This window comes from Botrytis fragariae, assembly GCF_013461495.1.
Source record: "Botrytis fragariae strain BVB16 chromosome Unknown tig00000045, whole genome shotgun sequence".
Classification (NCBI taxonomy): Eukaryota; Fungi; Ascomycota; class Leotiomycetes; order Helotiales; family Sclerotiniaceae; genus Botrytis; species Botrytis fragariae.
Window position 1 is genome coordinate 641,696 of NW_023500991.1, and position 22,088 is coordinate 663,783.

The 22,088-nt window shown below is 43.3% G+C and overlaps 8 protein-coding genes across 8 annotated transcripts; 3 read left to right on the forward strand and 5 right to left on the reverse strand.

Annotated features, from left to right (window-relative positions):
* Positions 1-360: 360 nt before the first annotated feature.
* Positions 361-666, reverse strand: Bfra_003394 (putative cytochrome c oxidase assembly protein; the record flags this gene model as incomplete). Its single annotated transcript, XM_037333800.1, has 2 exons — positions 361-498; positions 571-666. The coding sequence occupies 2 exons, from the start codon at positions 664-666 to the stop codon at positions 361-363; spliced, it is 234 nt and encodes a 77-aa protein (XP_037193887.1).
* A 167-nt stretch (positions 667-833) lies between these two features.
* Bfra_003395 (putative vacuolar atpase protein) lies at positions 834-1,784 on the forward strand. Its single transcript, XM_037333801.1, has 6 exons — positions 834-1,036; positions 1,136-1,174; positions 1,232-1,265; positions 1,327-1,335; positions 1,398-1,498; positions 1,572-1,784. The coding sequence occupies exons 1-6, from the start codon at positions 1,034-1,036 to the stop codon at positions 1,743-1,745; spliced, it is 360 nt and encodes a 119-aa protein (XP_037193888.1). The 5' UTR covers positions 834-1,033; the 3' UTR covers positions 1,746-1,784.
* Positions 1,785-2,247: 463 nt separating this feature from the next.
* Positions 2,248-3,445, forward strand: Bfra_003396 (putative triacylglycerol lipase protein; the record flags this gene model as incomplete). The annotated part of the gene is made up of 2 exons (XM_037333802.1): positions 2,248-2,584; positions 2,643-3,445. 2 exons carry the CDS (start codon positions 2,248-2,250, stop codon positions 3,443-3,445), a joined length of 1,140 nt encoding a protein of 379 aa, XP_037193889.1.
* A 1,083-nt stretch (positions 3,446-4,528) lies between these two features.
* Positions 4,529-5,768, reverse strand: Bfra_003397 (putative pectate lyase a protein; the record flags this gene model as incomplete). The annotated part of the gene is made up of 5 exons (XM_037333803.1): positions 4,529-4,688; positions 4,767-5,141; positions 5,194-5,329; positions 5,383-5,555; positions 5,605-5,768. The coding sequence occupies 5 exons, from the start codon at positions 5,766-5,768 to the stop codon at positions 4,529-4,531; spliced, it is 1,008 nt and encodes a 335-aa protein (XP_037193890.1).
* A 1,176-nt stretch (positions 5,769-6,944) lies between these two features.
* Positions 6,945-8,279, reverse strand: Bfra_003398 (putative duf159 domain protein; the record flags this gene model as incomplete). Its single annotated transcript, XM_037333804.1, has 1 exon — positions 6,945-8,279. The coding sequence occupies one exon, from the start codon at positions 8,277-8,279 to the stop codon at positions 6,945-6,947; it is 1,335 nt and encodes a 444-aa protein (XP_037193891.1).
* A 1,142-nt stretch (positions 8,280-9,421) lies between these two features.
* Positions 9,422-11,510, reverse strand: Bfra_003399 (putative uracil permease protein; the record flags this gene model as incomplete). Its single annotated transcript, XM_037333805.1, has 3 exons — positions 9,422-10,927; positions 10,992-11,062; positions 11,114-11,510. The coding sequence occupies 3 exons, from the start codon at positions 11,508-11,510 to the stop codon at positions 9,422-9,424; spliced, it is 1,974 nt and encodes a 657-aa protein (XP_037193892.1).
* A 2,131-nt stretch (positions 11,511-13,641) lies between these two features.
* On the reverse strand, positions 13,642-17,076 carry Bfra_003400 (uncharacterized protein; the record flags this gene model as incomplete). The annotated part of the gene is made up of 2 exons (XM_037333806.1): positions 13,642-14,656; positions 15,806-17,076. 2 exons carry the CDS (start codon positions 17,074-17,076, stop codon positions 13,642-13,644), a joined length of 2,286 nt encoding a protein of 761 aa, XP_037193893.1.
* Positions 17,077-19,752: 2,676 nt separating this feature from the next.
* Positions 19,753-20,649, forward strand: Bfra_003401 (putative short chain dehydrogenase reductase protein; the record flags this gene model as incomplete). Its single annotated transcript, XM_037333807.1, has 1 exon — positions 19,753-20,649. The coding sequence occupies one exon, from the start codon at positions 19,753-19,755 to the stop codon at positions 20,647-20,649; it is 897 nt and encodes a 298-aa protein (XP_037193894.1).
* Between the last annotated feature and the right edge of the window lie 1,439 nt (positions 20,650-22,088).

Consider the following 22,088-nt stretch of genomic DNA (forward strand, 5'->3'; position numbering starts at 1 on the left):
CAAGATAATAACTGATAATCTGATCGATAGTGTGGCTTGATCTCTTTTGTTTTTGTGAAAGTTCTCTTCAAAGTTCATTCATATCGAATCTTTTCCATGACCCATTCGTACAGGAATTAATACATCCCTTAGATTTTGCCCTCCATGCCTACATGTTCCAATCATAGAACTGATTGCTTGACATACTCAGAAACTCCCTCCAGGACTTCCTTTTCATACTCATACATATTGATCTGTAGTTTTTGTTGCCGTGCACCAGGTTTGTAATATACAATTCCCTCTCATTCATTGTTCAAACGAATGCCATAATTCGTAATCCCTAATACAGCACATATACTAGTTTGAAGCCGCGGCGGTAGATCACCTCGTAGTCCCATCACTAACACTCTGCACCTTCCTATATTCTTCTTCCATCGCCCGCTGCAAATCGAAATCTAACTGGCGCTCTTTCTTTATGCGCTGTTGTTCCATATCTCGGATTACACCTGCGTGCATTGCCTGTGTATTGGTTAGTATATGTACAGCTGGAATTGGAAATGAGACGTAGGGAAATTGAGATGCAGAACATACAGCTTTCTCGGCCGTCTGCGCATAATGTACGAAGACTATAGTGCCGGCGGCGAATAGTGAAGTGCCGAAGAGTGTTAATTTTGCTGCGCGAGACATTGAGTTGATTTGTTTGGAACCCCTTATAAAGAATTATGAGAAGTAACTCAAATTGTCTACAAATATATAATGTTCAGTTTGAACAAGACGAATATCTAAATCATAGAATGGTGGAGTGATTTGAGAAGCTGCAATCGATGCGATAGGCGCAGACGGAAGTTGCCGGACAGGGGTCTCTACACTGCACCAGGAGAGCTTGTTGCATCTGTTGGAGCTATCTAAGCTTGAACCACTCCAAATCCAACGTTAACTCTCCACTTTCTTCTTGCGCGACGCTGATAACGATTCGAAGACACGATTGATATTTGAAAGAGAAGATACCTTGAACTTATTGTATTGTTTTTGCAGAGAACAATCGGATTTGAAGATGGTATGTTTAGTCTGATGATTTGGATCGGGGGTTATGTTAGATGGGCATGGATGGGATGGAGGTTGGGTTATGAGTGCTTTGCTAATTGTAAGATGATAGTCGGCACAGAATTCGGCGGGTATTCAGACGTTGCTTGATGTATGTTTGGGCTCTGGGGTGATGAGAGGAGGATAGAGATACTGATTCAGAGGTTAGGCAGAGAGAGATGCGCAGAAGATTGTTCAGAAAGGTGAGTTGGAATCCTAGAATGTTGGTAAAGTCAAGTTATGTGCTAACGTTTCTATCTACAGCTAGAGAATGTGAGTTGATATTGGCGACGATACTATGTTTGCAGGATGGAACAATGCTGATAGGGATGCAGACCGCACAAAACGTGTAAAGGAAGCAAGAGACGAGGCAAAGAAGGAAATCGATGCGTATAGAAATGAAAAGGAAGATGAGTTCAAGAAGTTTGAGGCAGAGGTACGTTATATCTGGAGAATGGGGAAGGCACTCTAGCTGGGAACGATTTGTGGTTCTAACTTGTTGGGTCTAGCACACGAGCGGCAACAAGAAGGCAGAAGAAGATGCCAACAAGGATGCTGAGATCAAGTTGAAGGAGATCAAGGAAGCAGGCAAGAAGGGGGAGGGTCAGGTTATATCGGATCTATTGAAGGCAGTCTTCGATGTTAAGCCTGTTGTACCTGAACGTGTTGAAGGACCAAAATAGGGCACTCAATCTTGAGTTTGTTTGAGGGGAGAGGTCGAGCAATGGGAAATTGTAAGGGGAGATCATTGTGGTAGTGAAGACTATTAGTTTTCCACCATGATGAAAGTTATATTGAAGTTACTGTTATGGTGAAGAGGCAATTGATGATAACCTGTGTATAGACTAGCTTGCGATTCAACAACAAAGATATCCTCTGTTTCGAACTATGGTTCAATATATGTGCTCAATATGCTAACGAATCCATATCCACGAATCTCATACAGCCTTGTGGATATTGATAATAATATTGATATTGATCTTGACTTTAGGTGCATCTAATACGACTATTTTTAGCAAAGGCCCGTTCCGCTCCTCAAGGCCAATCACATGGTTCCATCTACGTCACTAGTTTTACCAACAAAAATCTAGCCCCGCGAACACTATCAAGCACTTTCTTCCTTCCACCTCGACTTTTTCAAAATGGCAATGATTTTTAGCCAAACTCAATGTATAATATCCAATCATGACATTTCCGGTCGCTCGTGTAGCATCGATAAGATGTCTATCTCACAATGTACCACGAGCCAAACGACCTATAATGCTCTCCTTCAATACCTCCCGCCCCCGTAAACTTTCTACCCGAACGACAGATTCACAAATACAAATACATAATTCAGCCGTCCGTACTTTACAGAAATGTATTCCTCAATCACGTACTTCGTTTATTCATGCAGCGGGAATTCATACGTCGAATGTTCGACAACATGAGAAGGAAAAGGATATGAGAAATGCGGATCCGAAGGTTAGTGATATTGGAAGGGCGATCGAGGATGATTTTGCTACGATTAGAGATTGTTATGGTATTTTTCCTCGCATGCCTCCTCAGTTTAATGTAAATCAGGACACTAATGAGATTAGCTACACCTAAACATCCAATTGTCCTCGCACACGGTCTCTTCGGTTTCGACGAAGTTCGCATCGCGGGTAGTCTTCTCCCCGCAGTACAATATTGGCGCGGTATTACGAATGCTCTTCGTGCAAAAGGTATCGAAGTCATCATCGCCTCTGTGCCCGCTTCCGGTAGTATTGAAGAACGCGCCGCGGCATTGGGGGAAGATATTGCTGCGAAGGCGAATGGGAAGAGCGTGAATATTATCGCGCATAGTATGGGAGGATTAGATGCACGGTTTATGATATCGCGATTGCAGCCGCCGAATGTGGAAGTGCTGAGTTTGACGACGATTGCAACGCCGCATCGGGGGAGCGCGTTTGCGGATTACTGTTTCGATGAGAGTTGGTGGCATGGAATGATACCGGGGTTGATTAAGAAATTGAATGAGGTGGGGATTAGCACGGGGGCTTTTACACAGTTGACGAGGAAATATATGGGCGAGGAGTTTAATCCGAATACGCCAGATGATCAGAGTGTGCGCTATTTTAGCTATGGGGCGACTTGCGATCCGAAGCTTTGGAGTGCGTTTCGTAAGAGTCATGGGATAGTGGAGAAAGTTGAGGGGCCGAATGATGGGTTGGTTAGTGTGGAGAGTAGTCGTTGGGGCACTTATAAGGGGACTTTGGTGGACGTCAGTCATTTGGATTTGATCAATTGGACTAATAGGTTGAGGTGGTTGGTGTGGGAGTTGACGGGGAATGTGAGGAAGTTTAATGCGATTGCTTTTTATCTGGATATTGCGGATATGCTGGCGAAAGAGGGGCTTTAGATCGGGTTGGATGACTAGGGTATGGGTCTGGAGTCTGGCTAGAACGTATCGACTGATTGGAATTTGGAGAGAAAAGTTTGGGATTGGAGAGACGCTGGGATGGTAGAAACATGGGAATAGAACAGATATAATTAAAGCTTCTCGGGTAGAAAAATTAATATCTCGTTCCTCTTCAAATTCCTATGTTCATCCTCATCCCTAGTTCTCACGCTCGTATAATTACCTCGCTAATCATTGCATCCCATGAAACACCCCCCCCCCCTATCTCAGTCGCCAGGACTCAATTCCCATATACGGTCCCTCGTGGCTACTACGAATCTCAGCAGACGTGTGCTAAACTTCAAATTCTAGATATCACATAAATCATGAATTATGAATTAGGAAAAGAGATTATAATACTTACTAGCCATGATCCACTCGTGTGGGCGCTTGGTAGATATGTCATCCTCATACCTATCTATCCATATGTCCAGAAACAAAACAAGGAAAGTGATATACGTCTATATATCTTGCTTAGAAGATGAACAATGAGTGCCCCCCCCCCCCCCCCCCCCCAAAATTATGATATCCCACGCAGTACTTACCCCATAGTAAAAGAACGAGACGATATACGATATCCTTTTCCTCCTAATTATCTATTTTCCATCTACGTTCTACCACACTACTCTCCATGGAATTCGAAAGATGAAAAAGTATTCGAAAAGCGGGAATATCCGAGCTCGACAAACAGAGTAGCTAGTTAGCTAGCTGTTCTTAACTACAATTATAAATTTCCGAATAGCAAGATGATGGAAAAACGCTTCAGAATCATTAATACAAAATATAAGAACTCCAAAAAATCATGTCATTTTTGCAGAATATAACGATCGTATTGTCAAACTATGTACGTTCCACTCCCTTTCAATCCATTCATTCATTCACTCATCCATCCATCAAAAACTACTTATCCACAAGAAGAAAAACATCTTCATTCCACAAGCCACCCTGCATCTCCTCAACCCCTATCCCAACATCTTTCAATCTCTACACACCTTGAGCTCATCATCAGAACTCTCCAGCTTATACGCTCGCTGGCTAGCTCGCTTACAAAGCCAAAGTAGCACCTGCAGAGCCTACAACAGCGGCGACGACATTTGCGCTACCCAACAAGGAATACGAGTATGGGAGGGAAGTGGTGGTCAATGTACCGACTGGGGCTGTGTTGGCGTATCCACCGAGATTGTTGTCAAATGCGTTTGCGTATCTATTGTTTTTGTGTTAGTATAGTTATATTTGGCGAGGAGATAGGAAGAAGAGAAGAAAGAGAAAAAGAAAAACATACCCAGTATCATCGCTGTAAAGTGCGGCGATTGGCTCACTAACATTCTTGAAAACGTTGCTTTGGACCAAGAGTTGCGCACCATCTCTAGTATCGATACCGGTGTTGGCGTTCAAGAAGTAGCTGTTGAATACGTGACCGGTTCCGAATCTGAAAGATGGAGTGCGGGATCCGATGTTAGACCAGTAGTTGTTGTGTTGAGTGACGGTGAGATGTCCGGTATCTTCAGCAGCGTTGCTGTCGGAATGGCCGATGAGAGATGCCTTGAAGTGGTCGTGGATGTATGAGTTGGAGATGGTGACCCAGTCGGAGGCGTGGGTGACGTCAATGAGACCGTCGTAGTAGTCTTTGCCGTTGTTGAGATCGGAGGAGACATCGCTGGGAAGTAAGTTAGTTTTAATTTTTGTTCCATATCTTTGGAAGCACGAACACATGATCAATCCAAACATTCTTCGCTGCTTGGATACCAATAGCATCGCCATTGGAAGCCAGGACCTTCTGACTAATGATATTTCGCACAATGACGTTTGTGGATTTGTTGATATAGAGACCGACTCCAATGAGTGCTATAATGTCATTAGTGCTGTCTAGAATATGTTTTTGCAAGAAGAGAACATACTAGCTCCTTTCTTTCCAATAATCGTCTTGTTGGATCCAACTCTGACTTGAACAGAGCCAGAGATGGTACCGCTAACGACGATGACTCTTGCAACTGCGTCGTTGGTCACTGCTGTTGTGAATTGAGCAAGTGTAGAAACGGTGGTGGTTGCGCCACCTGCTCCTCCTTTGGTTCTGAAAAAATGTTAGTAAGGTACAGAGGCGATATTGAGGAATCACTTACCCGCCGTTTTGAGTTGCAAAACCGGTAGTGGCAACGTCGGTGATAGCAGCTCTCTTAGCAATGTTTGCACGCTCGGCAATAGCATCACCTTCAGTTGGTGTAGGGGCAGCAGAGACAAACTGTGCAAGGACTGCGAGTCCTGTGGAGAGAATGGAGAGCTTCATTTTTGGATATTCAGGAAGTTTATTGCGGAAAGATTGATTCGAAAAATTGATCGTAGAGCTTCCAGCTTCTTTCTTTGCCTTGAGTTGAGTGAGTTGTGAAGAATGAGAATCTGGTGGAATCTGCTTCTCCTTTATATACTTTTGATTTCTCATTCAGCTCCCATATCGTCAAACGAGATTTGAGTCCATTCGATGTCAGTACAACCACAGCCGTGCAAATCTTCACGGAAAACCTTCAGCACGGAAAACATATCCAGTGATGCTCATCAAATTCGCTCACGATCGACGGCGCTTCCAGACATACTCGATTCCACGAATGAAGAATCTCCCTCATCATAATACAACAACAACACTCCTCTCTCTTGTTTCATTCAGCAAAGTCAAACACAACATCGAGTGAGCCAAGAAAGTGCGCATCAACGTATCTTTGTACACGCCAAGCAACATAGATGAAGCTTATTTAACACTTAGGTTGGTGGGTCTGCACACTCGTAGATTTTCCGTCCATAGACGATTTAGTACGCTTAGAAATCTGGGGACCCCGCAATATGAAGGGTGCATGTGCGACATTCAATAGTACTCCTCTAGACAAATACGAACTGAACGGCTATTTGCATCACATGTTCTGTGAAGTAGTAGCTGCATCATCATGTATCGAAATGGCGACTTCAATATTTGGCCATACGTGGAAAATTAGTTCCGTGCAGAAAAACTATAATGATAGCAACAAAAGCTACACCGGCGGTGTATATTTGCTTCCGCGAGTTCGAAATAGATTATACTCTATACATATTATCCTTCATGAACGATGTGTTTTTTGAGAAGGTTTAGGTTGAAATTCGGTTGCACAATAACTTCAGTAAGGTTGTACAACGTCTCATGACCCAGTTAGGTTATGGAAAAGGGATTTTAACATTATTACCCGCCTGTAAGGATCGACCATCTTGCAGCTCCATTAATTCGCCGAACTTAGAAATGGCGTGTGTGGAAGGGGAAATGCTCGAATTAATTCTTGGCGCAGGAATCGATACGTTTAGACATACCGAGTTACCTGCCAAATCCATAACACAATCTTTCAGTTACCGGATTGCGGTAAATAACCTGCACAAAATTCCATTCCATCTCGCCACGTTCAGGTACCCTCTGAGTCACGTTGCAGTGACGCCTTTATTAACCTCATTTGCTAAAGAAATTCGTGATCTTTTGACTTCCCTTTTCCTGAACAGAAGATTTCTTCGGGCTTCCATAATTATTGCTAGTAGCGCTCCTAGTCTTCCTATTTGACGCCACAGGCGGAGAATCTTTTTCGGGAATTGCAGAAACGCGTATTGATTTTTTGGGCGGCTCTTCAGTATCAATATCGTCAAGCTCGCGTTTTACCCCTTGTTTGTTCTCTGTTTTGGGCACTGGTAATGGCGCATTATCCTCAGACCCATTATGATCAATAGTTCTGCGACCATCTGTATCTGTATGCTCTTCCTTGATTGGTGTATCTTTTGTTTTTTCCTCTTTGATCTTCCGAAGTGCGTCTGCATTAGATGGCTTGGATGTTGCCTTTGCGTCATTCTTCCCCCCTTTAGCAAAGAAATTGGCAATATTGGACTTGTTTTCCGTGCTTGATACTGGAACAATGAAATTAGGAGAATTATTGCCCACCTTTCCCACTTCCTTGCTAACTGGGTAGATTTCTAATTCTCCTTCATATGGCTTTAGGAGAGATTGAAGTTCTTTTGTCCATGATGATCTTTTCGGATCAAGCCAAGTACGGAGATTTTCTGAGCCGTTTTCAAGAACTACTGGCATCCTTTCATGTAGAAAATCCAACTGCTTATTCGAACTCGTGGTGATGATCGTGTAAGTGTAAAGTTTCTCGTCCGAGCCTTCATATTGAACGACATCCCAAAGCCCCGCCATGCACAGTAGCTGACCATCCTTCCTCTTGATATAATGAGGAATCTTTTCTTTCCCTTTCTTCAACCACTCATAGAATCCATCTGCAACAATAATACACCTCTTCTTTTGCTTCATAGTATTCCACATTCCTCTATTCTCAATCAATGAATCGTCACGGCAATTGATAGTTTTCATCATCGATCCATAATCCGGGTTGCGCTTCGTCCAGAATGGTATTAAGCCCCATTTCATACTCTGGAGTTTATACTGGACTGCCTCATTCGTACATTCTTCTTGCTCAGTCATATCCGGTTTGGTACTTTCTGGCTCGGTGGCGGATGTCTTTTCAGTCTGATCGACGCCTTCCTTATTATGTCTCGATCCCGCACCCCAATCCGGTACATTAGCCCGATAAACAATGCCATGATATCCCGGCGCAAAATTATAACTTTGCCTCGGTGCGCCATCACCATCATCATCCGGCGCTTCCTCAACTGGCATATTCTCATCCTCGAGATATTGGCGAACCTCTGAAGGTCGCTTTATAACATCAGCAAGGTTTATACCAGCCAGTTGTTCTTCATAACTTACCAGGTGTAAAGCATATCTTCCACACATACTGACTAATGTTACATTGTCGGATTCAAGTTGGATTGAATATCGCGTTTGTGGTATTTAGGTAATGTGATGTGACAGGCGGCCGCATTCACTTCCATGACGTCACTGTTTCTCACTCTTGGGCTCTAATATAATCTACCAGTGCTTATTTTATCCAACTCCATCTCAACCTTCTCAGAACACCATTTAATAAATCTCGAGAGGCTTCTGACATAGAGATCAAAATGAGCAGAAAATTACACTCATTCTTCACAACGCTGATCAACAACTTCTAATATCCCCATTCTTGAATTTCAGGAACAAAGTTCACCGGGAGGCCAATAGAAACTCTATATTTCACCGAGACAAACTTCACCAGGATCACCGGGAGTCCATTCCGCCTCTTCCCCACACTTACCCCGGTGCTCCCGCGCCGGCAATTATGAATGAACTTCTTCATCTTCCTAGCAAGCTGTCGCCATCGTTCATTAAAATTTGAGTCCCATATGCAATTTCCCGTCTTAAAATCTCCGCAGTGCACGCTGATTATACGCATCGTACGATACATATATATGTATCAAACATATCTGGTAACTATTGTTTTACTTGCAATCAGATAGACACTACACCAGTATAGCTATCTGGTACTCGTAACTGCTGTAACGTTTGAGATGATACAATTCGTATCCTAGACGGAGTAGACGGACCGCCGGCTCTCAGCCACCTCAATTTCGATGAAACGATTTCAGAAAAGTATAAGAAGAACAAGATGAAGGTACGATACCCACCTACTTGTAATGGATTTATCCATATTGAGTCTGTTGTATACCAAACAAATTGTACCAATGATCGAGACACCCCACTACCTACGTAGGTCAATCAATCCAGTACTCGTTCACCAGTAAATATCAAAATCAAGTGAGAGTCTTCTGGAACAAATCCAAAATCGAGTTAAGGTAGCGATTTATAGGTACTTCCTCTATCGTCTATCTACTCTCTACCTCATTGGCACCTTTATACCGATGATATTCCATGAATCTCGTAATTTCATAATGCCATGTCAACCCACGCATGCATAGGTACCATTCATGACCTCTAAACACCCACGCTCAAATTCCAAAACAATAAAAAATAAAAAATATCAAACGGAGATCTCTCAAATCTCAAGCCTCTAAATCCACATCACTCTTCTTTCCACTTCCCATGATCTTAACGTTTTCCCGTCCACCTTTGCCAGACTCCTCAAATTCGCTTCCTTCTTCCGCACTGTACGCCATATTAGGATCATCAATTTCTTCCCCGACTTCCATCCATACATCGCTTGTAGCGGGTACAGGGAAGAATTTACATAAAATCCAATACACGCTTGACGCGACAATAAATCCGCAGAAGAAGTTTAAATTATAGATATATGTTGCGCCAATTGGAACTTCCTTACCAATTGCTCCTACGAATCCCACAATGTTGATGAGGATACCGGCGATGTAAGCAGCGTAGCCTCTCCAATGAACACCAGCTGTGTAGTAATATGGAGAGGTTTTCTTGGCGGAATACAGGTTTCGAACTTGCAGGTAGCCCTTACGAACGAAGTAGTAATCTGAGATGATGACACCAGCAATGGAAGATAGGAAGACGGAGTAGGCGGAGAGATAAGTGGTGAAGTTGTTGGAGGTTGAGAGAAGATTCCATGGACACATGACGAGGCCGACAAGAGCGCAAACGTAACCGCCGCGACGGATATTGATGTAGCGGGGGAGGAGAGCTGTCATATCTGTACCTGCAGATACGGAATTGGCTGCGATATTGGTACCGAGTTGGGCGAGAGCAAATGCAGTTGCAATGAAAAATACACCGGCGCGATTTCCAGACCCTCCTTCGGTTAAGAATGATTGGAGAAGTTCAAGAGGATTCCAGATGGCTTTACCGAAGATGACGGTCGAAGACGAGGAAACAATAATACCGACGAAAGATGTAACGGCGAAACCAACGGGGATAGTGATGAGTTGTGACCAGAAAGCATCCCTTGGCTTTCGTGCAAATCGTGCGAAATCGGGATCGTTAACGATGAGAGTTGCGAAGTTGGCGATAGAAGACATAATTCCAGTGACCATTTCCCAGCCCAACGTACTTCCATGGCTTACATTTCCTTGTTTGACGATTGGTCCAAGACCCTTTGCGCGAACTATAGCCCAGATGAAGAATGAGAGGCCTGCAACTGGTACCACATATGCTTTAACTGTAAACAGATGACGAATTTTGTGGACCGGAAACCAGATTGCTGGAAGCGAGCAGAACCAAAAAAGGAAGAATGACACAAACATCACAGTGTTTGTTCCAGAATTAGGGATTCCATTGTGAATCTTGCCATCGGGATGCCACGATGGCCAAACTGCAGCGATCATCAATTGAACGCACTCTCCTCCAATCCAAGCCTGCACTCCGTACCAAATACAAGCCATGGCTGCACGATTGAACACAGGCCACAGAGCACCCCAAATACCGAAAGACGATCGAGCAATGACGGGAAAGGAAAGATGATAAGTGGCGCCGATTCTTGCCGTGGATACAATGAAGCAGGCTGCAATTGAATATCCAATCCACACACAAAGCCATGATTGCCACCACGATAATCCGCCGACAATCATGCTCGATGATATCATCCATGTGTTCTAATTGGTCGCGATGTTAGAATCTTACTTCTGGGCAAGAAAAGGTTGTTGGAGGCATGCTCACAATATTAAAAGAATCCGCGATCCAAAATCCTACAAAATTCCAGGTTCCCCATTGTCTACGTTCTGGTTCGACTGGAAGAGATATCAGTATTTGTGTACTCATACAAAATGATAATTACATACCAGGCTTCAAATCATGATTGTTTAACATGAGTTGAGCGTTGGTCAATCCAGGTTCGGCCTCTACGGCCAACTTATCGGCCCAGTAGCCAACCTTCGTATTTTTAACTTTCTCCATGATGAAATCAAGGAACCAGCCGCCCGATTCGTCCGAAGAGTGAAATATAATGTCTCTGAAATGAATATCTGAAGAAGAGGAAGAAGAGAGGCGTCTGGGAGAGGAAGTTGATGTATTTCTAGAATGCAAAGAGGAAGAGGGGTTATGAAGTAACGTTGTACCGGTTGCACTTTCTTGGCTCTTCGACGAACCACTGGTAGAAATTAACGGCGTGCTTTCGTCGTCTGGCCTAGTACCGGCAGTGTTCTTGGTTTCTTCACCTCCAAACTTGAAGGCGGACATTGCATCTATTATATAGATTATTGGATAGACAAGGGCCCTGGATGCCGTCTATGATCTTTCTCGGCTTATGATCTTCTAAAATCCTTTTGCCTTCTCTGTAGCTGCATAAAAAATTCTTTGGATCCCTACACAATGTGAAAAAGAAGTATAATCGCACAGGAGACTAGATCCAAATTGTCGGTCGATTTGTCGACTTGGGTTAAGTTTATTAGTTTCTTGTCCCAGTTTACCGGTTCGAAATCCCCCGATAGAAGGAAGGTACCTGGCCTAGTATTGTCATGCAAGTGAATCATCTATATTTGCTTCTTATCTTTGAAATCCTCTCCCGTGCAGATACATTTCGCCAACCAAGACAATTAACCCAAAGGCAAGGGCCATTAGAAAAGTATATTCCAAACCATTTCCCTAGTACCAAAGATATGAGAGATACGCAACCCAGACCCCACGCTGCAAGATCCAGGATCATGATCTCATATGATGAACCATTTTTACAATTTGGTGCCCAGATCAATACGTTTTCATGATGGGAATGACGGCTGGAGTCCCTGTTGATTCTTCTGAATCCTCTCAAATCATAAGCTCCGCATGATTTAGAATGATTTTGATCACGGATAAACTAGAAATTAGTGTATCATATTAGCTGTTGATCATCCCTAGCGAGACCTATCAACAAGCACATCGTTATCTGACAACGTCGGGTGGATTCACCGGGACTGTGATAGTGTCGATAAAGATAGAAGATAGATAAGTAATACAGATAAGGCTGCTATTTTACTCGATGTGATCGAGCAATGAATTGTAAAATTGCGGGGAAGGAACATGGAGATTGTGAGAGTACGGAGTAAGAGAAAATCATATGCATGCAAGTAGGGCGTTGGAAAGATTCCTCGGTGTCCCCGAACCTTAATAAGGTAAAGCGATTGAATGTTTTCTGCAATAATGTGAGATGTAAGATTTTGCATCTCCGGGAAAGAAGTTATTCAGTATTAGTTACAGTATAACAGTTTAGGATGTCGCCGTCGCCGTGAAAAGTCTTCACAATATTCTATCGGGGGCTGAAAAACGTGATCATTTTCAATAAACGTGATCATTTGGGTTGACTCCCGATTTCGCCATCGATGAATTCTCCAGAAGAGAATTATAGTAACTCTCAAATACAATCAATTTATTTTTCCTTCTGAAAGAGGAGAAGGGCAAGAACTATCACCCCTCCTTAAAACAGAAATGTTATATCTTGAGAAGTAAAGTCGCACTACTGTTAACTTAATATTAGTCATGTGCATCTTATCATAGTAACGATCTTCCTTTCTTAACTATATCAAATTTTCATCTCGAGAGCCACGTCATGACAATCTGGAAGGCCATGGCGATGGTTCCAGCGGTGACGAGTTTAGCAATACTCTGGAGTCGAATGGGGAAGAGACTTATCATGCCGTCCCTGATCGGATTCCAGGAGCAATTCAAGTACAATACCATATGGAACTCTGAAGTTTACCACGGTGGAATTGATGGGTCAAACTCCTGATAAATTCAATCAAATGGTCAATACTCAATATCCTCAGCAGGAACAACATTGTGCTGTACACTATTGAATGGAGGAAGACAGGATCTTGACTACGAGAGTGAGAACTTTGTAGGTGGAATAGATGACTAGCATACCAGCATGATCACCATACCAGCTTGAAGTTTCGAGCCAATGGAGTAAACGCTGCCTTAGTTTCAGCAGTCAGCAGCCTCCCTGCTTGCAGTCCGTCAAAGAATTGCCGGGAATAACATTCGTGTAGCGTTCAGTTAACGGGGTTGGATGGCATTGCTTGCGATATTGCTTTGACTGTCTGTCCGGCATCATTTCCCGCTTGGTTATCGGTTCAACTTCGCCGACGAACATACGCCAGAGAGGAAGGCAATGCATCATTCTTCAGGGAAGAAGATTATAACTTTTTAAGTGTAGTTTGGATCACAATGTGGAGCGTTTCAGTCATAAAAGCCACGGATATTACTTAGATAAAATGGCATCACAAAACATAAAATAAGCCAAGGAGTAGTCAAAAGTACAGCAGAATTATCGTTCATCGAATAATGACAGAAAAATTTATCGCCGATGCTCCTGAATCAAGAGAGAAAGACCCTCTTACTGATCGTCTGTCAACCCCACCATTACCAACGAATCTTTCCAAAGTCGAGCCTCAGCCTCAGGATCGTAAGCATGCCCTGCATATCCTACACCTGCAATCTCGTGATTATCATTCCCACGGGTTGTCTTTGCGCACTCAGCAAGATATTCTCCGCCCTTATTTTCCCATTCTTTTCCAATGGCGGCCCACACTGTTGTTGCAGCACCCTGCTCTGCCGTCTTCATTTTTTTGTAGAGACCTTCATCCTTTGACATTTCTGCTACCACGGCAGGATCCACATGCTGCATGAGCCCTGTTGAGGCAGCGATTCCAGGATGAACACTTGTGGCATGAAGCCCTTGGGATCCGTAGCGCCTCTCGATCTCGTTGGCCATATAGATATTGGCGGTTTTGGCTTGACCATATGCAACCCAGTCATTGTATTCAGTCTTCTCGAAATTGTAGTTTCCCGATTCGTTGATCGATGCTACGTGGTGGGCAGAAGAAGAGACACTAACGACTCGAGATGAGAATTCAGGGCTGGCGTTAGCGAGGAGAGCAGGCTTCAAAAGCTGGAAGAGGAGGAAATGGGAAAGATGATCAACTCCAAATTGCTTTTCAAAGCCATCTTCCGTAAGTGACAGCTTAGGTAGAGCCATGATACCGGCGTTGTTGATAAGGATGTTGACTTGGTTGTTTGACTTCTGAAGAATTTCTTCTGCGGCGGCACGTACGCTGCTTAATGAATTGTTGTCCATCTTGACTAATTCGACTTGTCCTGGTGCGAGGATTCCATCCAAAGCAGTCTTGGCTTTCTTCAAGTCTCGGGCGGTCAACAACAGCTTTGCGCCAGTCAAAGACATAGCACGTGCTATCTCAATACCTATTCCAGCCGAAGTGCCTGTAACGACAACAACTTTCCCCGCTAGCTTGCCCTGCACACCTTCGTCCTTGATGATTTGAATGGCTGTTGGACGAGCATCCCCAGGGCCATTAGGATTCAAATGAGCTTCTGCGTATCGAGCCATTGTGCTTGGGAAAGTATATTTGGATTTGGTATTTGGTATTTGAAATTTGGTGATGATGTAGACAATGTGAATTCTAATTTGAGGGACATAGAACTATTTATATTTCTCTTCGTTGCTTGAACCTTCAATTCTGGATTTTCGGCTTGGGAACCTTAACTCCTGGACGGCGATAAGAATTCATAGTTTACCTTTGGTATTATGAATCAACAGGAAACGGACTTTTCTTACATATGAGTAGGCAAAGCTGGACTTTCACTCTTCTCCATCTTCAGCTATACTTGTGCTACTACTTGCCTCACGACCCATTTCATGCATAATTCAACATCTTGCCGTGCTGCGAAAACAAAAAAATACTAATAAATCTCGTCCATTATGAGACAAAGGAACTATTGTATCCTGGAACAGGGCTATATTCTTGATCACGCCTTCTTACTAAAGTAGCAAAAATATAGCTCGGTATAAGGATACGTCCCGATATAAGAATATGTCCCGATATGAGAATGTATCTCTACATAAGGATGCATCTCGACATAAGGATGTGTCTCGGTATAAGGATGTGTTTCGACATAAGGATATGATGATTAGTCATCCGTCTCTCTAGGTAGGTATTTTAGGCTATGAAAGTCTACGCGGAACGTCTTGGTCAAAATTATTTTTTCCCATCTTTTTAGCCAAATATCAACCACTTCACCATACAATTGAGACCCCTTCGATAGGAACGTTGATTGATATATAGGTACTCACCGAATGGAAGTATGTTCTTTTCCCCTCTGGCTAAAGAGCGGGGTCATGTGATCTTTACCCTCCCTCCTATTAAGAAATATCGAAAAAGATGGGGAAAAAAATTCCGCACACACTTCCATACTACATTCTCGAAAGTCTATACATAACATGGCGTTGTTGTCTAGAGAACGTTTCAAACTCTTGAATTTGTTGCATCGATATTTCTACATAGCTTTTTGTCTGGAAATTTGTCACTTTCAAAGGGTATGTAATATGGTGTGGCGCTTGTATTTCAATCAATTTCCTCTACCCTTATTCCTTCCTCACTGGCTGTTATATGGCAACTAGCAAGAAATTCGACCATGCAGATTACTTTCCGATAATTATCTAAGAGACTTCCACAGTCGAGCTTCCAATATTTGCGTTCCACGTTATCAGCCTCTCGTTTCTGGATGCACGCCATTTATTGCTTGCTTGGATCAAATCATCACAGCCTTCTAGTGCCCAGCTCCATCTTTTTACGAAGCCGGGTGTGACTTCCCAGCTTTCTACATTCCATGGATCACCCCAGTTGATCATACATTTACGTCCAGCTGTGTAATCATCCTGATCTTCGGAATCATCGGTACCAGAATCGTTTTCTTCAAGTGACGGCAGTGCTGCTAAAACATCACGCATTTGTAATGTACATTCGTGAGCATCTGGTGTTGGTGTAACATAATCTGGGAAAATATCACCAAAGAGGTCCCGACACATTTCTTCAGGTACGAAGTTCACACCTTTCTCAATGAGGTTATCCCGAAATTTCGGGAAAGGAAACATATTTATAATGCCCGTATGGGCACAGTTTATCTGCAATTCCGTTGGATATAGCGAATCAGGTATGGGTAGGCCATCAAGAGGATGGATGACTGTTAGGCCACCACAAATTTTAGTAGCAAACTGTTTGATAGGTGCTGTCAGAGGTGATGCCTTAAGAATGAGTGATGATGCAAATATCAGATCTTTATTAGACATTAAACCCCGATAAGAATTGTGTTGAACAAGGTGGATGAAATGATCAGATGATATTGTAGGTGTCGCTAAAGCGTTGGTCTCGGTATCGAGACTGGCGTTGTTTGCTAGAGAGGTCGCTGTTGATGCCTCTCTTTGAGGCCAAAATGAAATCAGAGCTTGGTTGGCTATGCTCGCAGAGCTTCCATATGATGGCGAAGCGGAACTTCCGACCGATGAATGGTTTGGTGTCAGGATTGTGTGATCCTGTTTTAGGAGAGATTGAAGCCTCATCTCATATCTCCGTCGGAATTTGATAACCCAGCCATGAGAAAATTTTGGCGTCGCTAGACCTTGTGACTCGTCTGATTGAACCCATAGCTTCTTGGCTTTTTGTCCGATGGTTTTGTTTGTGACTTTACAGGACCCAGCCTCCACTTCTTGAAGCCAATCTGTGAGCAAAGTCTCTAGCCAAGGCCATTGACAATTTCGTGTTCGAAATTCAGAGTCTGACGCATTAGAGACATCTAGATAAGCAAAGCTGTTGCTGAGGCTTCGACTAACGATGGACTGACTAATATTGTAGCCGAAGCGAGACTGAAACCACGCTCTCAATTCAGACTGGGTAGGCTTCGGAGTAGCTGTCTGGTAGTATCGGCGAAGTGTAGCGCGTTGTGAGTGGGAGATTGGGGTCCGAGAATCAGCCATGGTATTAGATTTACGTACTAGTCAGGAGTACGAAGCGCGATTGTGGCCCAAATCGTGGGGAAATGGATGATTATTGTAGGGATTTTAGAAGAACTTTCATTTCACAAAGTGAAAAAAAAGTATGAGGAAAGTATCAAAATCTGAAGGGTGATACCAATGAAGTGATGCAGATTGTGAAGATGGAGAAAATATAATGGAGTGCCATGAGTGAAGCAAAATAATTTAGATTCTAATCTAGACTTGACATAAAATCTTTAATAAATACTAGGTACCGGTATATACCAAACATTTTAAGCTTCCGGCCAACTAAGCGAAGAGAGACATTACTAATCGCTCTTGGATCAGGTAACGTCTTCAAATTTTCTGATGTGGACGTATGGGCTTTTCTGCGATGCCAAGAAAATAAGAATAATGGTAGGCTATATATAACGCAAGGTAGAACAAATCATGACGGTTTATCACAGCAGTATGTCTCAAAACAAAGTAATATCCGCTCTCGTTGCATTTAAATTTCCAGGACTATCAGTTCCCCAAAGGCAAAGGAACATCGTACTCCCTCCTTAAAGCGACCGACAACGCCTTTTAATTGGATCGCTGCTGCTCTAGAGAAAGAACGTAACACGGGTGGACAAGAATCGGATAGATATTATTGGGTTGTTACGCAAGATTCAGTAACTACTCCCCATAGCGTTTTCGACGGTAGAGTTTCGAAAGGCTATTCTATCAACTGGCCACCATTACAAGGCATCTTTAAGGTTTGTGGACAAGACTCCCAAGATTTCTCCCAAGTTCCAATTGGAGAAGACTCAGGTATCCAGCACGCTGTGCAGCTGCATGCCATCTCAAAGACTGTCATTCACCTCAAGGAACACCGGAAGCGTAACCACAACCCCACAATCCAATCAACCTCTCTCTCGACCTGTACTAGCTGCATACAACTCTCTTTCTGACCTGAATTGGTCCTAAATCCCTCCCCCACCCCCATCGTTCCCACGGAAACTCGGGATTCAATGATTTGTAAGATACGAGCAAGGAAGGATATGTCCTCTATGAGCGAGGTTTCATTTTGAAGAAAGCATTATCTCATTTGATCCCTTATTGTTTTGCTCCTCAAATCCAGTGAATGACTTTTTCAAATCCACAATGACCAAAGTGTCTTTATTGCTACCGCTATAGGCGAACAAGGTTGCCCATTATCTATACTGTTGCTTCAGCTTGATTACGAAGTACAAATCCTCGTCCGCGATTCCTCTTCCAGCGCAGCCCAAGCTTTACGAGTTTTAGGAGCGGATATCTATACTGGAATTTTAGAATCCTTTGAAGCAGTTACTAGAGCCATTAGCGGTGCCGATACTGTCTATCTCGCACTTCCGCCAAATTTGAAAAACGAAATCGTGTGCGCAAAGAATGTGCTGGAAGCTGTCCAGCAGGGAAAGGTGACTCGGGTCATTTACTCTAGTGTTGCGAGAACCAGGGGTTATGAAACCTTCCCTGATTAGAGTAAGGAATATTCGTCAGCACAGTATTAGATCCAGAAGGACGAGATTGAGAAAATGGTTCTCACTTTGGGTTTTAATCACTGGACGATTCTTCGACCTGCGTTTTCTTTGCAGAATTTTTGCTACCCAAAATGTGATCATATGTTCCCAGGACTTTCAAAAATGCACACACTTCGAACTGCGTTCCTCCCCAGCACGCGTCTAGAGCTCATCAGCGTTGAGGATATTGCTCGCTTTGCTACCAAAGCTATCCAATCACCCTATAGATTTCCTAAATAGACTCTCACGCTAGCTGCCGAGAAATTGTCAGCCGTTGAAATAGCCGATCGATTGGGTGCGGTGAGGGGTAAATAGATCACCGTTGAACATCTACCCGATCAAGTGGAATAGGGTTAGTCACTTCGAGATATGCGGAGCTGTGGCCAATTTAAAACCTAGCTTTGAGCGTCTACACTGCGGTGTAGAGTGAAGCTTGAAATATTATTACTCGACGGGAATTAGTCGCCACATACATTCAAATATGAGTTTTACATCATGGAACGGGATTGAATGATTGCTTGCTACTATGTTCTCTTCCAAGCAAAGATTATCACGAGGTCGCAGAATAACCTTAATATTCCACGTTCTATGATGTATTAATTCGATAATGATATTCTCTAGATCTGATCATAATAAGATTACCAAGCGTCCCCATTTTGGTTCTTAGGGGTTTGGTCAAATGCTCGTTGCTCAATATATTCACCCCGTGGGTACCCGTTATGCATCTTTTTGCTAGCGATCTAGTGGCTAAAGAAACGATACCCAGCTGCATAATGCAAAGAGAATTATACCCAATTTCAATCTAAATTGGTTGCTTTTTAAATGAATGGGGCCAAGCATCATCGTGTCAAGGATATGACGTCCGGATATCCTTATATCGAGATGTGGTGTCATTGCGTTTCCAGATTTCTAAGCAGACTTCTCTGTAGTGGAGAACGCTGCCAGTCAACGCCAATGCAGACAACGATGGTTATCTGCCAATTAGCGTTGCAACTTGATTGGAGAATATCATTATTCACATTTCTCGCAAAATCCTGACATGTGTGCAATTCAGTTTCTTGCTTATGTGTAGCTGTGTTTTCTGCCTTCCAGACTGTATAATCTCACGGTACTTACAAAGTCCACAACGTCAGATAGAATGGCGCTCTCTGGTGGCAACTTTACAGCCACAAGGCACTCTACGACTTATGACTACATTTCCCCAATCAAGCTAGACCTTTCTGAAAAAAATGTTCTAGTTACAGGGGCAGCGTGGGAGGACGGGGTTGGATATGCTACAGCTACAGCGTTTGTGCGTGCGGGTGCTTCAGCAGTAGCATTAGCTGATCTCCACGGCGTATCAGACGATCTTATCACGAAGCTTAAACTGACTGCAATGCAAGCTGGGCATTCAGAGCCTACGGTGCTGAGCTGTACCGTTGATATCTCGAAAGAAGATAGCGTTCAAGAAATGTTTGAAATCGTATCAGAACGGTTTGATGGACGTTTGGATATAGTCATCAACAATGCAGCTCATATGGAACCATACAAGCCGTTACTCGATGCGGATCCAGATGTTCACTGGCGAACTTGGGAGGTCAATATTCACGGAATCCTAAACATTGCTCGTGCCTTCCTTCCTATGCAGCTTTTGACTCGTGCAAACAATAACGGCTTATGCACAATGATCAATGTATCCTCTTCAGGTGCATTGAGCGCTCGTCCTGGAAGTGCAAGTTATCGGAGCTCAAAGCTTGCGATTTTGAGGTTAACCGAGTCTTTACAATTGGAATATGGCAATCAAGGATTTCTGACCTATTGTGTTAATCCGGGTGCGATCAAGACGAAGATTACTGAGACCGCACCTGAGGAGGTTCGGAATCGGTTTCCTGATCGTCCAGAGATAGCTGGGGACACGATTGCATGGCTGGCTGCTGAGCGTAAGGAGTGGCTTGGTGGACGATACGTGAGCTGTCCATGGGATATGAAAGAACTTATGAAGAAGAAGGATGAGATTATCGAGAAGGATCTGCTTAAAATGAGGATGGCATTCTGAGTTGAGATCTCCTATGACCGCGTTGGATCATGACTGACTACGCCAGATTTAGCCACATCCATTTGATGTCTTTCGATGATTTTACATGATGTCTCTCCGCGCTCATGATACGATTGACTCAGTAGGATTATTTACTTACAATGTTCTTTACCTATCTAGCTGGGTAGTAAACCGTAGAACAGAACCAATTTCCCATTTCATTTTATCTTCACCGCTTCCTGGCAGAATAGTTGGAGCACGTGCTTAATCGGGCCGTGTCGGCTTGTGGAACCAGCCTCGAGTCAGCCTAGTATACTTTCCATCCCGTCCCGTTGTTAGGACCACTTAATTCTTACCATCCAAGACGGCTCACAAATCACTCGAGATATATACATTGCCCAGATATAATTCCACTACGTTAGTAATCTATACCACTCTTATTCTCTCACCACCACATCTCAACCTACCATTTCCAGGATTCCCCAGATCAAGCTCACCTATTTTGACATAAAAATCGCTGCACTACAACCTCAAATCACCACAGCATGTCACCAGCATGGCACAAGCATCCGACATCTCGTATAGATCTTGATCGTGACTTGCTCATTTAGGAAATGAAACGGGTCGGCTCGTATGCGATATGCAACAAACGTAACCTCAGATGTCTCTTCGAAAAATTCGTGCCGTCGTTGCATCCTTTTATGCCGGTAATGATCACGTGGGTGGTTTTGAGGCTTGCGAATGGTTTGTGTGGATTTAGATAATGCCAATATGGGCGTGTGGCTTGTATCTGTAGACAAAGTCTGGGTCTCAAGAATGCTACAGTTGGCGATTCTGGTATTTGATTAGCGGGCGACATGGGCTTGAGTTTTTCTTGTCGAAAATTCAGATTCTGGGTTATATTGATGCTTGACAACTGAAGACAATCGAAATCATAGGTTTGACCACAGCTACACCATGTCAGTGACATTGAAACACGGAAATTGCGAGGTTTACAGAGAGATTTGTCTACTTAGTACTCAAGATCTCATGCGTTCGCTCTATTTTTTCACTTGCTTGTTGTTCCTTTCTTTTCTGGTAAACACAAGGCACGTGAATCTCGCTTGGCCGCACTTGGTATGTCTGCGAGGAGGTATCTTGTGATTTTTGCATCCAAAATTTTTTGAGTCCTGCATCATATTAATCCCATTATCTTTACGTCAACTTCACACGAGCTGATATACTCATGATTCAAAGCGGATACCAATAGTTGATCTTCAAGAAGTCTTTGATGTATAGTCTTTGGCTACTATTTTCAGGTCAAGTAGTGATGTTCCGATCGTGTTACGCTATCCAACATTGGTAAGAATATCGCTACATTTAGAGTATCTCGAATGATGACATCCTCAAGGTCCATGGATGACGGAGAAGAGAAAGCTATCTAAAGTTGGCCCAAGCCAACTAAGAAATAATAGATCGAA

Bases quoted from the DNA above. Each gene is read 5' to 3' on its own strand.
- Bfra_003395 (XM_037333801.1), top strand. The intron at 1,175-1,231 runs GTATGTTTGGGC...TTCAGAGGTTAG, and splicing joins GTATTCAGACGTTGCTTGAT to GCAGAGAGAGATGCGCAGAA. The intron at 1,499-1,571 runs GTACGTTATATC...TGTTGGGTCTAG, and splicing joins TCAAGAAGTTTGAGGCAGAG to CACACGAGCGGCAACAAGAA.